The sequence below is a fragment of the Phocoena phocoena genome, chromosome 1 (genome assembly GCF_963924675.1).
Source record: "Phocoena phocoena chromosome 1, mPhoPho1.1, whole genome shotgun sequence".
Classification (NCBI taxonomy): Eukaryota; Metazoa; Chordata; class Mammalia; order Artiodactyla; family Phocoenidae; genus Phocoena; species Phocoena phocoena.
Genome location: NC_089219.1, coordinates 66,092,567 through 66,108,123, shown reverse-complemented (window position 1 = coordinate 66,108,123; position 15,557 = coordinate 66,092,567). Strand labels below are relative to the sequence as shown.

General features: G+C 39.8%; 2 protein-coding genes and 3 non-coding genes across 5 annotated transcripts in view; all 5 read right to left on the bottom strand.

Annotated features, from left to right (window-relative positions):
• The window catches only part of MSH4 (mutS homolog 4), a 96,713-nt gene extending 93,507 nt beyond the window's left edge, over positions 1-3,206 (bottom strand). Inside the window, exons 1-2 of the mRNA XM_065881894.1 lie at positions 2,969-3,206; positions 17-199 (exon numbers count right to left, since the gene is read on the bottom strand). Coding sequence (XP_065737966.1) covers positions 17-199; positions 2,969-3,206 — 421 coding nt within the window. The remainder of the gene's footprint in view (positions 1-16; positions 200-2,968) is intronic.
• Positions 3,207-4,967: 1,761 nt separating this feature from the next.
• On the bottom strand, positions 4,968-12,816 carry RABGGTB (Rab geranylgeranyltransferase subunit beta). Its single transcript, XM_065875788.1, has 9 exons — positions 12,802-12,816; positions 11,647-11,754; positions 10,809-11,006; positions 9,564-9,669; positions 8,671-8,723; positions 8,482-8,592; positions 7,791-7,916; positions 5,971-6,120; positions 4,968-5,565 (listed from the first exon to the last, which is right to left on the bottom strand). The coding sequence occupies exons 1-9, from the start codon at positions 12,802-12,804 to the stop codon at positions 5,425-5,427; spliced, it is 996 nt and encodes a 331-aa protein (XP_065731860.1). The 5' UTR covers positions 12,805-12,816; the 3' UTR covers positions 4,968-5,424.
• Positions 10,593-10,664, bottom strand: LOC136140879 (small nucleolar RNA SNORD45). The gene has a single exon (XR_010657676.1). It is a non-coding gene; the product is annotated as a small nucleolar RNA SNORD45 (small nucleolar RNA).
• On the bottom strand, positions 11,291-11,373 carry LOC136140894 (small nucleolar RNA SNORD45). The gene has a single exon (XR_010657678.1). It is a non-coding gene; the product is annotated as a small nucleolar RNA SNORD45 (small nucleolar RNA).
• On the bottom strand, positions 11,926-12,004 carry LOC136140887 (small nucleolar RNA SNORD45). Its single transcript, XR_010657677.1, has one exon. It is a non-coding gene; the product is annotated as a small nucleolar RNA SNORD45 (small nucleolar RNA).
• Positions 12,817-15,557: the final 2,741 nt, after the last annotated feature.

Sequence of the window (15,557 nt, the reverse complement as noted above, 5' to 3'; positions counted from 1 at the left end):
ATTCCACTCACTTTACCTGAATATTCCATTTGCAGTGTCCAACTTTTATAACCTGGTCTCTGGGGATTTCCAGCAGATAATGGAGTTTTTAGTATTTGAGGATAATTACTATCTTGCGCAGAGGATGAGCTTGTACCGAGAGTAAAATGTGATGCAAGTGTGTTTTCTGCATAAGATCTTTTGTTTGTAAAGTATGAATCTAAATTCAAAAAAAATTAAATATCAGTTCTTAAAGATTCCAAATTATGCAATGTTGTACTAATTCTTATAATCTCTATAAAACTTCATCTGATGATTTTTTAGTGTAACAAATTATGACAAGTTTAACATTACTGATAAATAATCTTGTACTAAAGTATAATGAAAAGTGCTTGCTAATATGTCTTTTTCTTATACAAGTTGACTGAGACTATTCTTGCTAAAATCACAAACTACCTTCTAATCTTCAAATATACCAGATATATTTTCTTTGTATAGTAATTATAACACATCTTTTCCTCTGTTGACCTCTTCATTGAAACTGTCTCCTCCCAGGTAACTGGTGTAAAGAGTTTTAGGCTCACTTTGATTCAGTTCCTTGTTTAGTTACTTACCTGCTGATATAAGACATTACCTATTTTATAGGGTTGTCATAAAATATGAAGGAATGTACATAAACAGCCTAGCATAGTGTCTTGGCACATAAGAGGTTTTTTTGTTTGTTTTTTACTTGAAGTATAGCTGATTTACAATGTTGTGGGCACACACAGAAGTTCTTAAAAGTATATATTGGGTCTCTTTTCTCCTCTTCCCCTTGATTTCCATGACAATTCTCTAACTTGATTCTCCTTAAACCACTTCTTTTTAGTTTCCTTTGCCAGGTCCTTTTTCCCTCTGTCTGACTCTTGACTGTTGGCTTCCCAAGGTTCCATACTTTTTCACTTTCTCTCAAAATCAAAATTATACATTTTCTCTGGGCATCTCATCTATTATTTTGGTTTCTATTAATATCTATTTCCTGACAATTCTCAAACCTTCATATACAGCCCTAACTCCTCTCCAACACTATAAACCATGGGGTGGCAAACTCCCTCTGTAAAATTGGGACAAAAGAAAAATCTACCTTGCAGAATTATTGTGAGGATCAGAGATACAAAATGCCAAGTAAGAAGCTAGAACAGAGTAGTGCTCGTTGATTAGTGGATGTTATTACTGTTGAAAAAGCATTTCACAAAGGGGGGATTATACTGACAACGTAAACATGTATGTTGCCTTGGAGGAACTGCAAGTAGGTCAGTTAGGTTAGAAAGTAGGGTAATTATTAAGAAATGATAAGAGATAAGACTGCAAAAATTGAAAACAGATCCCAAATGGCCTTGGATGTCCTAATAAAGAATATGATTTAAAAAAAAAAAAAGTATGATTTTTTTAACTGCAAATACAGAGTCACGGACTGAAGTGCCAAGGGACATAAGATTTTCATTTTCCGGGACCTCCCTGGTGGTGCAGTGGTTAAGGATCCACCTGCCAAGGCAGGGGACACAGGTTCAAGCCCTGGTGCGGGAAGATCCCACATGCCGCGGAACAACTAAGCCCATGCACCACAACTACTGAGCCTGTGCTCTAGAGCCCATGAGCTGCAACTACTGAGCCCGCGTACTGCAACTACTGAAGCTTGTATGCCTAGAGCCCATGCTCCACAAGAGAAGCCACTGCAATGAGAAGCCTGCACACCTCAACGAAGAGTAGCCCCTGCTCGCCACAACTAGAGAAAATCCGGCGTGCAGCAACGAAGACCCAATACAGCCAAAAATAAATTAATTAATTTTAAAAAAGAGAGAATTAAAAAAAGATTTTCATTTTCCATATAACTCTAGTGACACTGTAAGTAAGCTTGAAAGAAAGAATACTTAGGAGTATGAGGCAATAACTCAGACATAAAATCGTAAGGGCCTGTAATGGCACAGAGATAGAAAAGTACATAATTATTTAAAAGATAAAGTCAGATAGAATTTAACTATTTGGATGTTATGAGTGAGGGAATACTCGAATTATTGGTCTCCTAGGTTTAAGATTTAGAAAACCCAATGACTGAGATAAGTAAGAGAAACAGGTTGAGGAGCTGCAGAGGTGAATTAAATTAATCATATAGGGAGTCTGAGGATTTCCACTGGTTCCTCACCAGAAACTTCAGAACAGACTGAAATAGGAATCTGGAGCACAGATGAGATCTGGGCTGTGGTGATAGTCACATCCAGACAGAAGTGGCATAGGAAAAAACCTCCAAGGACAAACCAATAATTTGGGAACTAACAAAGGTAAGCATAGTTCTCTGGAAGGCAGGAGAAAAACAGGGGAGAGTGGAATCAACGAAAGCAAATTAAGACGGTTTAAGAGAAGACCCGTCAAGAACATTAAACACAGTGGAAAGGTCACACAAGATGAACCGAAAAGTGACCACTGAATTTGGCATTTGTTACCTTATCATTGACTTGCAATGCTGTCTGGAAAAAAAAGGTGATTATTTTGCCATGGAGAGTGACTGAGTATAAAATAAACGAGTTGAACTCTCCTTGAAACACATTTTTCAGACTAAACGTATCATTCACCTCAATTAGATAAAATGTTAAATCTGGTCTGTTTTCACGGCATCCTAGAAGGACTTGGTGAGTTAAGCTCAGGAGCCGAGAGGTTCACCACTTCTATCATCAAACTCATGCACAAATTCAGGCATCTGTCATCAGGGGCAGAGAGCTGGGACATCACACCGGACGTTAATGCAACCCGCCTCAGAACCAAGCCACCCGCCATCACAGCCTTGTAATGAAACTAATTTGAAGTAGAGTCCAGCCCTTTAGTCACTCAGAAACACTAAATTCCCGGAGCATCCCATTCTCATCTTCCAAACAAACCCCAACCGATACTTCTCTGTGGTAACCACCAACCACAGCTCCCTGAGCCTCCGGGAATTCACACAACCGCTCCTTACCTTGAGCTGGCCGCGCGCTGGGCGGGTGCCGAGGAAGGCTGCTGCTGCCGCTCCGGTCGCCCGCCGCTCCAGACGTGCCTGGAGGGGAGGACGAAGAGGCGGCCTGGGCTGAAGGACATCTCTGAGGAGTCTCCTGGAGTCCGAAATTGTAGCGGGGACCCTGGGACCGAGCCTCTACCAAGGAAGGGGAAACTGCAGGGGCAGAAGGCGAAGTTGGTGGGACCTCAGGACTCAGCATGCTCATAAGCCCTCTCAGAACACACCTCCGCAGGTCCCAAAGGCAGAAGCGACGCCGGGAAAAGTGCGAGTATGGTGCGCAGGCGCACGAAGCTGCACGGCGCAGGCGCAGAGCCCGCAAGGCACAGGCGCAGAGCCCGCAAGGCGCAGGCGCAGAGCCCGCAAGGCACAGGCGCAGAGCCCGTGCTGCAACCGCCCACCTTCCCCGCCCCTCCCCCCCCATCCACACAGAGGAATGTACTTCCACGCGTTCCGGTCCCGTCACCTCCCACAGGATTTGGTCGAGCTAAATGTAAGGTACAGACCTCCTCAGCTGAAAGGAATTCTGGGCCCATCAATCCAACTTGGCAGACCCATTATTCGCACTGCACCTTATTTCCTTATCACAAGGTATTTGGGGCTAACATTCCGCACATACCTCCAAATACACTAGTTTCTTTTTAATCACATAAACTGTCACCACTGCACGCAGTGCCTGTGATAGTGGAAACAAATTTAATGCTCACACAGTAGTACAAACCATTTAACATTGGTTTCCTGGCTAAAGAGCCACTAACCCCTTACAGCTTAAATATTCACAGGGCTGTTATCACTGCAAGATTGCCCTTCACCCAGTAAGCATATGGCTGTGTGCACAGTATAGGAGGAACCAGGTTAAGAAGAGTTATTTCTTGGACAGTTTCCTCTCTCTCAATTTCTAGTACTGGGTTTTCACACATAGGTATGAACTGGTTAAGAGCAGACTACAAAAACTCAAACTAGCTTTACAACAAATGACCTTTGGGAAATTTTGTGCCTGCTTACTTTTCTTGAATACACAGTAATACCAACTTCGTAGAGATGCCAGGATTGAAAACAGAATACTCTGGACACTATTAGAAGAAATGCATTACTCAATTCGTGCAATTGTTAATATGTCAATAAATCAGGTATTCATAGAACAGTTCATCCACATGCAATGACTGCAGTCCTCAAAACTCCAACTTCCAATGACAACACTTAAATAAAATTATGTTCCATCCAATGACTTCCAAACCTTCAGAAACAAAATACTGGCAAATGCAACTCAAACCCTTTAAATTAGTGAACTGGTAAAAAAAACAATGCTAGGGCTTCCCTGGTGGCACAGTGGTTGAGAGTCCACCTGCCGATGCAGGGGACACGGGTTCGTGCCCTGGTCCACCCGGTCCGGGAAGATCCCACATGCCACGGAGCGGCTAGGCCCGTGAGCCATGGCCGCTGAGTCTACGTGTTTGGAGCCTGTGCTCCGCAATGGGAGAGGCCACAACAGTGAGAGGCCCGCGTACCACAAAAAACAAACAAACAAACAAACAAAAAAACAACAATGCTAGACATTTCAATCTCACATTGGCCAAGTGTTGAGAATCATCACTACACACATGTAAGAAGATTCTCTAACTCTTACACAGGGTATTGCAAAGACACTCGAGCAAATTTCAACTTCCATCAAGAAAAATGTTCATTAAAATACTTCATTTTCACCAAGAACATAAAACTCTTATAAGAGATTAGCTGTGGTCTCATCTTTCTGAAAACACAGTTAACAAAAAAATACTGTGGCAACTATCAACTTGTGTTTCCTTACTCCGCAGGGAAAAAAGCCAACAATCTCCCTTGGCATTCTGACATAAAATATTAGAAAGTGAGAATATAGTCCAGATTGCAATCCTATTCCAAGATGGTGAATTGTCACTTACTTAAATCACTTTGTAACCAGCTCAGTAACCACAAACATATGAAATATTCCCAAATTTCAGCCATTTATTTTTTTCATCTTTTAATTTCTATGGGGTTCATCAATTCTTTATCAGTTAACATTCTCATTGACAAAGACCAATTTATATTAACTATAGTTATATATAACATATCAAGGGAGTACATGGGAAAATCAGAACACAAGACTTCATCAGCTAGAGTTCAACTCAGTTTGCTGTTATGGAGACAAACAAGATAAATACACTGAAGCATAAACAAAATATTACGCTCAGAATAACAGCATTCCAGAAGAAAACGGAAAGCTGAAGGTACAATAAAGGTCTCTAATTTACAGTATGTATAATTATATAATTTATTAAAATCAACACAATTCATGTACAAAATATTAACATGGCAGCCATTAAGTTTGTTAAGCACTTCAAATACTGAAATGTTAAGACAGTAAAACTACACTAAGCAACTTTTGCATCAAGGGATCTAATCTAGCTCACTAGTTCAGGCTGAACATTCACTCTCCGAAGTATTTCTTCAGGCATGCAAAAAACAGGGCTAACAGGTTTAATCTGTTCTTCTCCCAAAAGTGACAATCCAGCAATTCCAAATAGAGTATGAAAAGGATCTACCTATTAAAAAAATAAGAATTTATAGAGTATTACAAAATGGAAACTTCTAAAACCCTGCTTCTGAACAATGATTATACTGGAGCCTACTGTATTCTCTTTATTTGAACATATGCTTAAAGTTTTCTGAAATAATGATGGTTTCAAATTGTGTTTTTAAACACAGAACCTGGTCCACACACTCATTTCTTGGCAATAAGTGACCAGAAATTTCTGTAAACTTGTTTTAGATCTTTCATATATTCTTAAATGACAATTATTTAAAAAGCATCCCTTCAAAGCAACACTTGGAAATACCATCCTTTCCCCCCACCCCCCTATTCCTAATTCTGGAAACTTAGAACCCTTAAAACACAAAGCAACACTGAAAATTTTAACTGTTACATAAACAGTCACAAATATACTTGCCATATCTCCTGGCCTGTCCGCAAATCCTCCCGTTTCTTCATCTTGACATGCTAAAATGAAACTGCGCAGTTTCTCTCTGTCAATCCAGTGAAGCCTTCCAATTATCTTTAGGGAAGCCAACACCCACCAAGAATAGCACACATCTGGTAACTAGGAGGAAAAAGCCACAAGTTGCCTCAATTTTACTTTCTGGCCCAAATATTGGGGGTGGGAAGGGAATCAAGGGATATATTGACAATGTAGTGTTTGAAACACTTAAGTCCATAAATACAATTGCTTAGAATTAAAGATAATCACTGTTAAAAAGAAGACCAAACACTCCATTCCATAGAAAACCATGCTGAATGTTTCAGTTTCAGTACTCAGTGATAACCATCCATCTACCTTATCTTCTATTTGCAATGAATACCTAAATAAGCCCCTTAATCCAAGAATCTGGTGGTAAGGCTCATGAGATCTATGGTACTATATGTTCCACTGCCTTAGGTAGAGCATTTTCAGTAAGTGCTGTCCAAGCAGTGCACAACATGCTTAAAAAAAAAAAAAAAAAAAAAAAATCACCCTGGCTCCTCAAATAATGGTAACTTAAGAAATGCAGACGTTCCCACCTCAGACCGAATTTCAACAAGATCCTTAGGTGATTCACAGGCACATTAAAAGCTGTCCTAGGGCTTCCCTGGCAGCCCAGTGGTTGAGTCCGCCTGCTGATGCAGGGGACTGGGGTTCGCGCCCCGGTCCAGGAAGATCCCACATGCCGCGGAGCGGCTGGGCCCGTGAGCCATGGCCACTGAGCCTGCGTGTCCGGAGCCTGTGCTCCGCAACGGGAGAGGCCACGGCAGTGAGAGGCCTGCGAACCGCAAAAAAAAAAAAAAAACAGCTGTCCTAGATTTTAAGTGCAATCCTCACCCCCAACCATCTTCTACTTATTGAAAAGCTGCCCAGGTTTTTCATTGGATCTTAACTAGAAACCACTTGTGGTTATTTTCCTACCCATTAACTTATTCAGAAATACTGAGCAAGCAAAATTAAACAAAAATACAATGACCCAGATAAAAGCATCACCATGCTCTATCATATTTTAGGTCAGGGGCTCAGCAGGCTACAGCCACTGAGTCAAATCTAGACCACAGGAATAGCTTTTAGTATGTGTAAATGATTTTTTAAAATAATAGTTTGGCGATGGGAAAATTATGAAATTCGTATGTGTAACAAGACCATAGGTCAAAGCTAAAAATATTTACTACCTGGTCGTTACAGACCCAATTCAGAGTGTGTGAAAGCTAAACAAATTGGGTTTTTCTTTAAAAATTAACAAAGATTTTAAATAAAAATGTTGTAATCCAATTTTTTAAAAAAATCTTTCATTTGGCAAATCCACTGTCCTTCCCCACCCCCCATAAGTAGGCATGGAGATTTCTGTACAAGATGCATGTGTTACTAGAAGCCTTTGACTCCCAGATATACATAATGCAAAGTAGTTAAGGTGAAAAGCTCATTATCAATTTACAAGAGCAATACTGAGATATATAAGACAAAAATTTAAGTGCTCAATCCAGGTTTTTTAAACTTAAAAAGTTAATCTTGGGCTTCCCTGGTGGCACAGTAGTTGAGAGTCCGGCTGGCGATGCAGGGTACCAGGTTCGCGCCCCAGTCCGGGAAGATCCCACACGCTGCGGAGCGGCTGGGCCTGTGAGCCATGGCCACTGAGCCTGGGCGTCCGGAGCCTGTGCTCCGCAATGGGAGAGACCACAACACTGAGAGGCCCGCGTACCGCCAAAAAAAAAAAAAAAAAAAAGTTAATCTTATGAAACGATAGATACCTTCTCTGGCCTTCCATTGAGTCCACCTGATGGAAGCTGTCGTTCACAAAGCCACCAACCAAGTAAATCAGAATTTACTCGATGCAACTGACTAGTAATAGCCAGGAATCCTGTGCAACAATAGATCTAAAATTACAGACATAAAGTACATGTGTATAATAGTTTTTCAACAGTAACATGGTGATAAAAACTACTTAAATTATTAAAGCTCCATTTTCTATCTAAAAATTTGCTGACAGTAAGAATTGCAAACAAAAACACAATTATTTGAACAAATCCAACACTACTAGGATGCAACTTTGCAATGCAAGACTACTGTCACAATTTCTTCATGGCTAAAAGCAAGCTTTATTTGACAACCATTTACATATACAACATCCTCTGGCACAAGCAAACAGGTCTTGGGGATAGGCAGGGAATGTTTTCACCTGGTTAAAAACTAATCGAAAATCAAAATATATTTTTGGTAATTACAAAACTACTTACGTTTACCTGGGTCAGAGGATTTCACCAACAGGGGACTGCATACAAAGTACACTACTGTAAAAAACGCCTTCCTTAATCAGCAATTAATTCTTATATAACATCCCACATTATATTACATTCAGTCAAATTAACTTGTTATTTTCCCAATTACACGGGTTATCCCTTCAAAACTGACACTACATTTTAATCTAGATTGATAAATTACCTGCCCAGCATGGGATTCAGAACCTGGCCTGCAACCAAATCCACCATCAAAGTTCATACATGATAAAACAAATTCGATTGCCTTTTCCACATTAATAGCATCCAGCTTCCCCTGTAAACAAAATATACCTATTAAATTCCAGAATAATCATGGAAGCTTAATCATTCCAATACAACATTTAAAACTTACCAATAGAGCCAAGGTTGCCACCGCACAAAAAGAGAATCTTGTGTCGATTTCTCCTAAAAATAAAGGGATCAAGCCAAAACATTTTGTTGTCAGAGGCTTCTGATCATATTATGTAGTAAAAGTTAATTAAAAACATCATCTGTACAACTACCATGGTTAAATTTCCAAGAGTTCAGGCTTAGCATGTAAGTACATGTTAGTCACCAGGAGGAAAGCTAAATCTTTAAAAAGTGATCCATAATCACTTACTTTATTTCAAAGGAAACTAAGAACTAGAAAACTGCTTTGTGAAAAATATAAACAAATAAATTGCTTTCAAAGCCCCAGAAAGGTGACAGAAAGAAAGACTAGTCAATTTCTCAGAATAATAAACTTACCCTATTATATAAAAGTAGATTTTCACATCCCATGAAGCAGCTGGTCTCTCCTGCCTGCACTGTATTCAGCCCTAAAGCAGAGATTATCTACATTTATCAAGTCAAATACTATTCCCTCCCTCCACTCAAATATTCAGTAAGTTTGTAAAGTTTTTTGAATATTTTCCCCTTGCCAGAAAGTTTTTAAAAAACTTTACAAAGCCACCAAATATTGGGGAAAAAAGTTTCACCTACCTTATCTTTTAGACTGGCCCCCTCTGTTCCAGTACTCCTGTATGCTGATATAACTAGCACAGTGCATGCTGGAACTTCCAGCAGACCATTAACTCCAGTTAGACCAGCTGCTTAGTGGGACCTGAAAAGATGAAAAACTTAAAAATCTCCTGGTAAGTTATTAGCAAAGCCCCCAATTCGCTGAACTTTAAAATTTGCAACAAAGCTTATCACTACAATAAACACCAAAGCAGAACATTTTTGGATTGGTATTTTGGGTGCCATGGATTAAAGGGACATTACCCCAAATATCTCCAGCGAAAGAACCATCTTCTTTCTGTAGACTCTGAACATATTCCACAACTTTATTTACATCAATAACATTAATACTATCATAGAGAGTAAGAATCTGTAACAAAAACAAACCATGGTAAGTAAATACCTCTTCAACACTGGTAAGGTTGTCCTAACAATGTTCTTCCTCAACTACCTTTTAAGTTGTCAAGCAAGCATGTCCTTTTGTTTATGTACATTGTGAACTTTTCTCAAATGTTTACTTCTACTATGTATTCAAATTATAGATATTACCAACAAACAAACCTTTAACCACAAAGCATTATTTTTCCATTTATAAATTGTTAACTTAGCACTCTAAGAATCATATATACTAAACTTACATAGACTTTAAACCCTTATTTGTGGATTTTCACTAATATCAAAATCAAAGCTAACTCCAAGGAGGGAATTCCCTGATGGTCCAGTGGTTAGGACTTGGCGCTTTCACTGCCACGGGCCTGGGTTCAATCCCTGGTCTGGGAACTAAGATACCGCAAGCGCAGTTCGTCCAAAAATGTAAAAATAAATAAAAATTTTAAAACTCCACGGAAAACAGCAGAGTTGTGAAATGACAGAGTATAAACAGGGAACCACAAGCAGCTTGGTATTTCCAGATATTAGATGAAAAGCAAGATGAGACAAAAGGGAGGAAGTGGCCAGGCCACGGAGAGAAGCAAATGCCATGCAGAAGTTTGACCAATACAAGAAACAGATGAAGGAGGCTTCTACACATGTGGTAAACAGGCTTTGAGCAGTTTATGTAATCCATTGTGCTATTTGCTGTTCTCTGAATAATGTTCCACATGACATTTCTATTATCAGACAAGACTTATGTAACGTAATCTATTGGGATACGACAGGTCATGCTGTCTAATAAATAAAAGATTTCAGTGGCTTAACTTCAAAGGATTTTTCTTGCTCAGAACAAACCAACCTAACTCCACCGAGTGATTTTCAAATATTTACATATTCTGAAGATAAACATAATTACCATCCAAGGTCTCAGTGTAATTTTAGAATTTACATCAACTTTGGATTCAGCTAATACATGCCATCACATCATTGACCTTGTACAACATATACTTCATTTGAAAAGGTGAGTAACTTTTTAACATACTGATTTTGTCACGTTCCTGATACCTAGTTTCAATTTCCCCACTCTCACGGAAGAGAATACATCACCAAGACTGCTGAATTTTTATTAGTATTTACCTGGACAGCACTAAGAGTGTACAAAAGATGAGGATCATGTCCAATACTAGCACTTATTCCACCACACTCGTGTTGACAAGACTTAATAAATGTCAGAATCTCTTCTCTATTCATGCGATGTAGCTGTCCCATGAGATCCATTACAGTCAGACCCCAATAGATGCCACTCATTCTCAAATATTCAGACATACAGTATTCCTAAAATACAGAATTACTTTAATGCGTCAGTTTGAATTGATGCCAGGTTAAAGATACTGAACACATGAAGCTAAATAGTCATGGTGTTACATGGCCCTAACTCCATAGCTACAAGGTTATGGGAATTCATCAGTACTAGATTATTTCCCAACATGGTAAATTTCAGCTCTTTGTATCCTACAGGGGAAAATATTTACTTCCAATTAAGTTGTTCATTTAATTTTTTCTAAGATTTTCCCACAGAGGAAAACTGGGAACACCATTCTTCAAGGTTAAACTTTTTCAAGGTCTCAGCGTAATTCTAGAGCTTAAGTGTTATCCCACATCACCGTAAACTCAGGTAATACATGCCAACACATCATTGACCTTGAAAGCATTACCTCAACTACAAAAGTAAATCTATTCCATGCCTCAAAATTCTTACCAATCTGGGCAGGAAGGGAAATCTACTTTGTCTGCCAAAGCCTCTAAATAAGTGTTGGTACGGACCATGGTTAATTCCATTGCCCCATAACCACAGATACCAGTCCTTGGCACACAGGAGTTGGATACCATTTTTAAGAAACATGGGCCATACTAACCTTATGCAGAATGGCCAACACCCTTAAAAATAAACTTTTCAACATAAAAGTATACATACGTAATCATCTTTCTTTGAGCCATAGGATGCTATATAATCTGCATGCTTCTCCACTAATAGGGTGTCGGGTGCATCTGACTTGATAATAACATCCTTCTGCGGTGTGCCCTTTCACACAAAAAGTGATTTCATACATTTTTATCTTTTAACGTTTGACCCCGGAGCATATAATCAATACACATTTGAATTCTGATTTCATCTTGCCATATAAAAACTTTCAATTTTAAAAGTATCTGACTAAAAAAGAACTAAAGCCCTCATAAAGATGCAGGTATTTTTCAGGTCTCAGGGTAATTCTAGAGCTAAAGCAGTAATAATCAACTTTAGATTCAGAATACATGCCAGCTCATCATCGACCCAAAAAATTACCTCCGTCTTCATCACTCTTTGCTTATCTTTCACCCAAACAAGTAAAATAAACATACACTATCAAACTTTACGAATTTAAGACAACATATGGCTTACATGTGGCAAAAAGTTGAAGCATTAAAATAAAAATCTTGCTAGCCCATAATTTTCAGTTAACTTCTTTAATGAGATTTTATTAATCCTAGAAACTCAGGTTTCAAAGCACCTTCCATGTTCCCCAAAAGTTATTTATCAAGCAAGCAGTCCCTTTAGCCTAATCTTCTCCAGCGTTAGTCTTAGTTTCTACAAGCCCCCAGGTGATGAGGATGCTGCTCTAGTTCTTATTTTAAGTAGGTCACGATCACTACCAATAAGAACAAAGCAGTTAATTTCCTTCACATCCCTTTAATATTTACTAGATCAAGACCACACTATTAATAATTATAAAGATTCTGAACCATATATTCATGGCCAAATGGAAGGAAATATATATGTGCGTGTATATATAGAAGAAAAAGAGAACTAGCCGGCTTTTTTGAGAGATTAAGTAACCGGGTCGTTGAACCCTGAGGCCCGCCGGATAGGAGGAAGTCTGGCCGCATGTGCAGCCGCGAGATCTGCAGAAAACGCTAAGTAATACTTCACCCTGTCTGACTCCTCAAAAAATCTTCCAAGGCCTGTGTCTTAACTCAACCATTCTCCAATACCTAGAAAATAACCCACTGGTGCCTGATCTGCTTAAACATTAGCCTACCCAGTCTCCTCCCGACCCATCTACACAGCAACCCAAAACACTACCACACTCACCATGTCTGAGACCGAAAAGAGAACTAGTCTTGTCGCTGGGCGGATTTAGGCGGCAAGCGCCTGCGCAGAGGCGTCCTTCTGGTTCCCCCCCACCCCCACCCCGCACCCGACATAGCTGACCACACTCCCGCCTGAAGGAAGGAGCAGTTCCATGGCTGCCCTAGGACCCCACCGATTGCTCATAGCTGTCCTCGCTGCCTGCGCCTAAAGTCTCTGGCGCCAATTTTCTCGTCTCGTAAGGTCCGCGGTTTTGTCTACAAGGGTTTTAAGTAATGTGTAAATACCTGAATAACTTTTTTTTTTTAATGTATTTATTTATTTATTTATGGCCGTGTTGGGTCTTCGTTTCTGTGCAAGGGCTTTCTCTAGTTGTGGCAAGCGGGGGTCACTCTTCATCGCGGTGCGCGGGCCTCTCACTATCGCGGCCTCTGTTGTTGCGGAGCACAGGCTCCAGACGCGCAGGCTCAGTAATTGTCGCTCACGGGCCCAGTTGCCCCGCGGCATGTGGGATCTTCCTAGACCAGGGCTCGAACTCGTCCCTTGCATTGGCAGGCAGATTCTCAACCCCTGCGCCACCAGGGAAGCCCCTGAATAACGTTTAAGAAATCGTTTATTCTTGAGACTCTTTGAACTTCGAAGATCTGAAATGGCTGGTAATTAATAGAGTTGCACGTAGTTAAGTGTTCAATAAATGTTTTTGAGTGAATGTTAATGAAGTGTTCACATTCCCCTCCTGTTTGCCTTGGCCATTACGACCGACTCCCTCACCTACTCCCCCCACTTCTTTAGGAAGTACTAATATCTGAAATATTTGGAACTGAATTTTCAACAAAGAAACACCAATGTGCCTTTTATGAGCTTTCCACAGAAATCGGATTTACTAGGTGTGTTAACACAGCTGTTTTCAATTGTGCTTTCTTTAGGACTGTCATACTTAAGCATTTTTGAGCACGCATTAGAAAATAATGGCACCACACATCCTTGCATTCCGTAACGATTTGGAGAAGGGTTCCTGACACAGTGACTTATGTGGGTTATCAGTAATTGAGAGAATGTTGGATCTACTGTGATGATAGATTTCATTATTTCGCCCTGTAGTTCTGTTGATATTCGCATTTCTAGCTTGAGGCCACTTTATTAAATGCATGTAAGTTTAGAATTATCTATTTCTGCTGAGTTGAGCCTTTTATCATTACGTGATGATTGTCTCTAGCCCTAATAATTTTTATTTTAAAAAGTCTGCCTTGTTAAATAGTGTCGATGAAAAATTAATCCGTTGCTCCCAGAAAGAAATGGAAATTTTTATCCGAGCCAAATTTGAGGATTATAACCTGGGAAGAGCATCTCAGAAAGCTCTGAGGACTGTTCCGCGGGTTACAAGTGAAGGTACAGTTATATGTTTTTTGAGACAAAGGACTGTACATCAAATGACATATTATTGACAGTTTACATAATCCAGATATAAGTGTCATCGTGGTAGGTCGTGTGACCCCTTACAAGATCAGGAAAGAATGTTATCTTTTAAGGAGCTGTCTTGTTGATGCTGGGAGAATGTTGCTCTTTATGGTTGAGCAGGTATTCCTGCTGATGGAGGTTTGGTTGATGCATAATGCAGATACACAATGCACAGTGGGGGCACAGCGGAGGCCAAAGGACAGAGAAGAATATCTTTATGTTTAAAATTTTCTTGTCTTGCCTTAAAATATGAATTTTATTTCACAATAGTAATGTAATTTCCCAGCTTTCTTTTGCCTCTAAATCAGATGGGAGAGGAGTGTTGTAGAGTGAGAAAAACCAAGGCAGAGAGAGAGAGGTCATGTCTCCTGGGAAAAGTAATACTCAAAATAAGAATAAGACAAGCATCCTATCCAAAATATAACATTCAGGTCGAGGCAATAACTGCTGAAGTAATGAAAAGTAAGCCTCTCTTCCTACTTTATTAATTCATTCATCAGATATGTATTGGATGCCAAATATTATTTATTCTAGGTTTTGGGGGTACGATGGTGAGCAAAATGGAAATATTTATAGGGAGTATCTGTTCTAGCAATTCTTGTAATCACATTCAGCAATTCTATTTCTAGCTATTTATCCTACAAATATATTCCCTTGGCTATGAAGTGACATGTGCCAGAATATTCATAGCAGCAGTCTTCATAATAGCAAAAAATAACAAATATTTTAACCATCAAAAGGTGAAATAGGGTTTCCCTGGTGGCACAGTGGTTGAGAGTCCGCCTGCCGATGCAGGGGACACGGGTTCGTGCCCCGGTCCGGGAAGATCCCACATGCCACGGAGCGGCTAGGCCCGTGAGCCATGGCCGCTGAGCCTGCGCGTTTGGAGCCTGTGGTCTGCAATGGGAGAGGCCACAACAGTGAGAGGCCCGCGTACCGCAAAAAAAAAAAAAGGTGAAATAAACTACGGTGTATTCATTATGCAGCCATTAAAAAGAATGAGGAAACTCTGCAAACATTGTGTGGAAAGATTTACAAAATATGTTAAGTGAATACAAAAACAGAATGTACCAAACGATGTACCGATGTGCCATATGCTACTACTATTTGTGTGGGAAACAAAGGGAAAAAAATATGTGGATATATTTGGGAATGCACAGAACCAAAGCAGTTACCTACTGGAGGAGAAATGGGTGGCTGTGGACAGGATTTAAGGAAAGCTTCTCACTGAGTACTCTGATACTTTTGAAACTTGGTATGTTTTACCTCTTCAAAAAAATAAAAATATCTCCCCTCCAAAG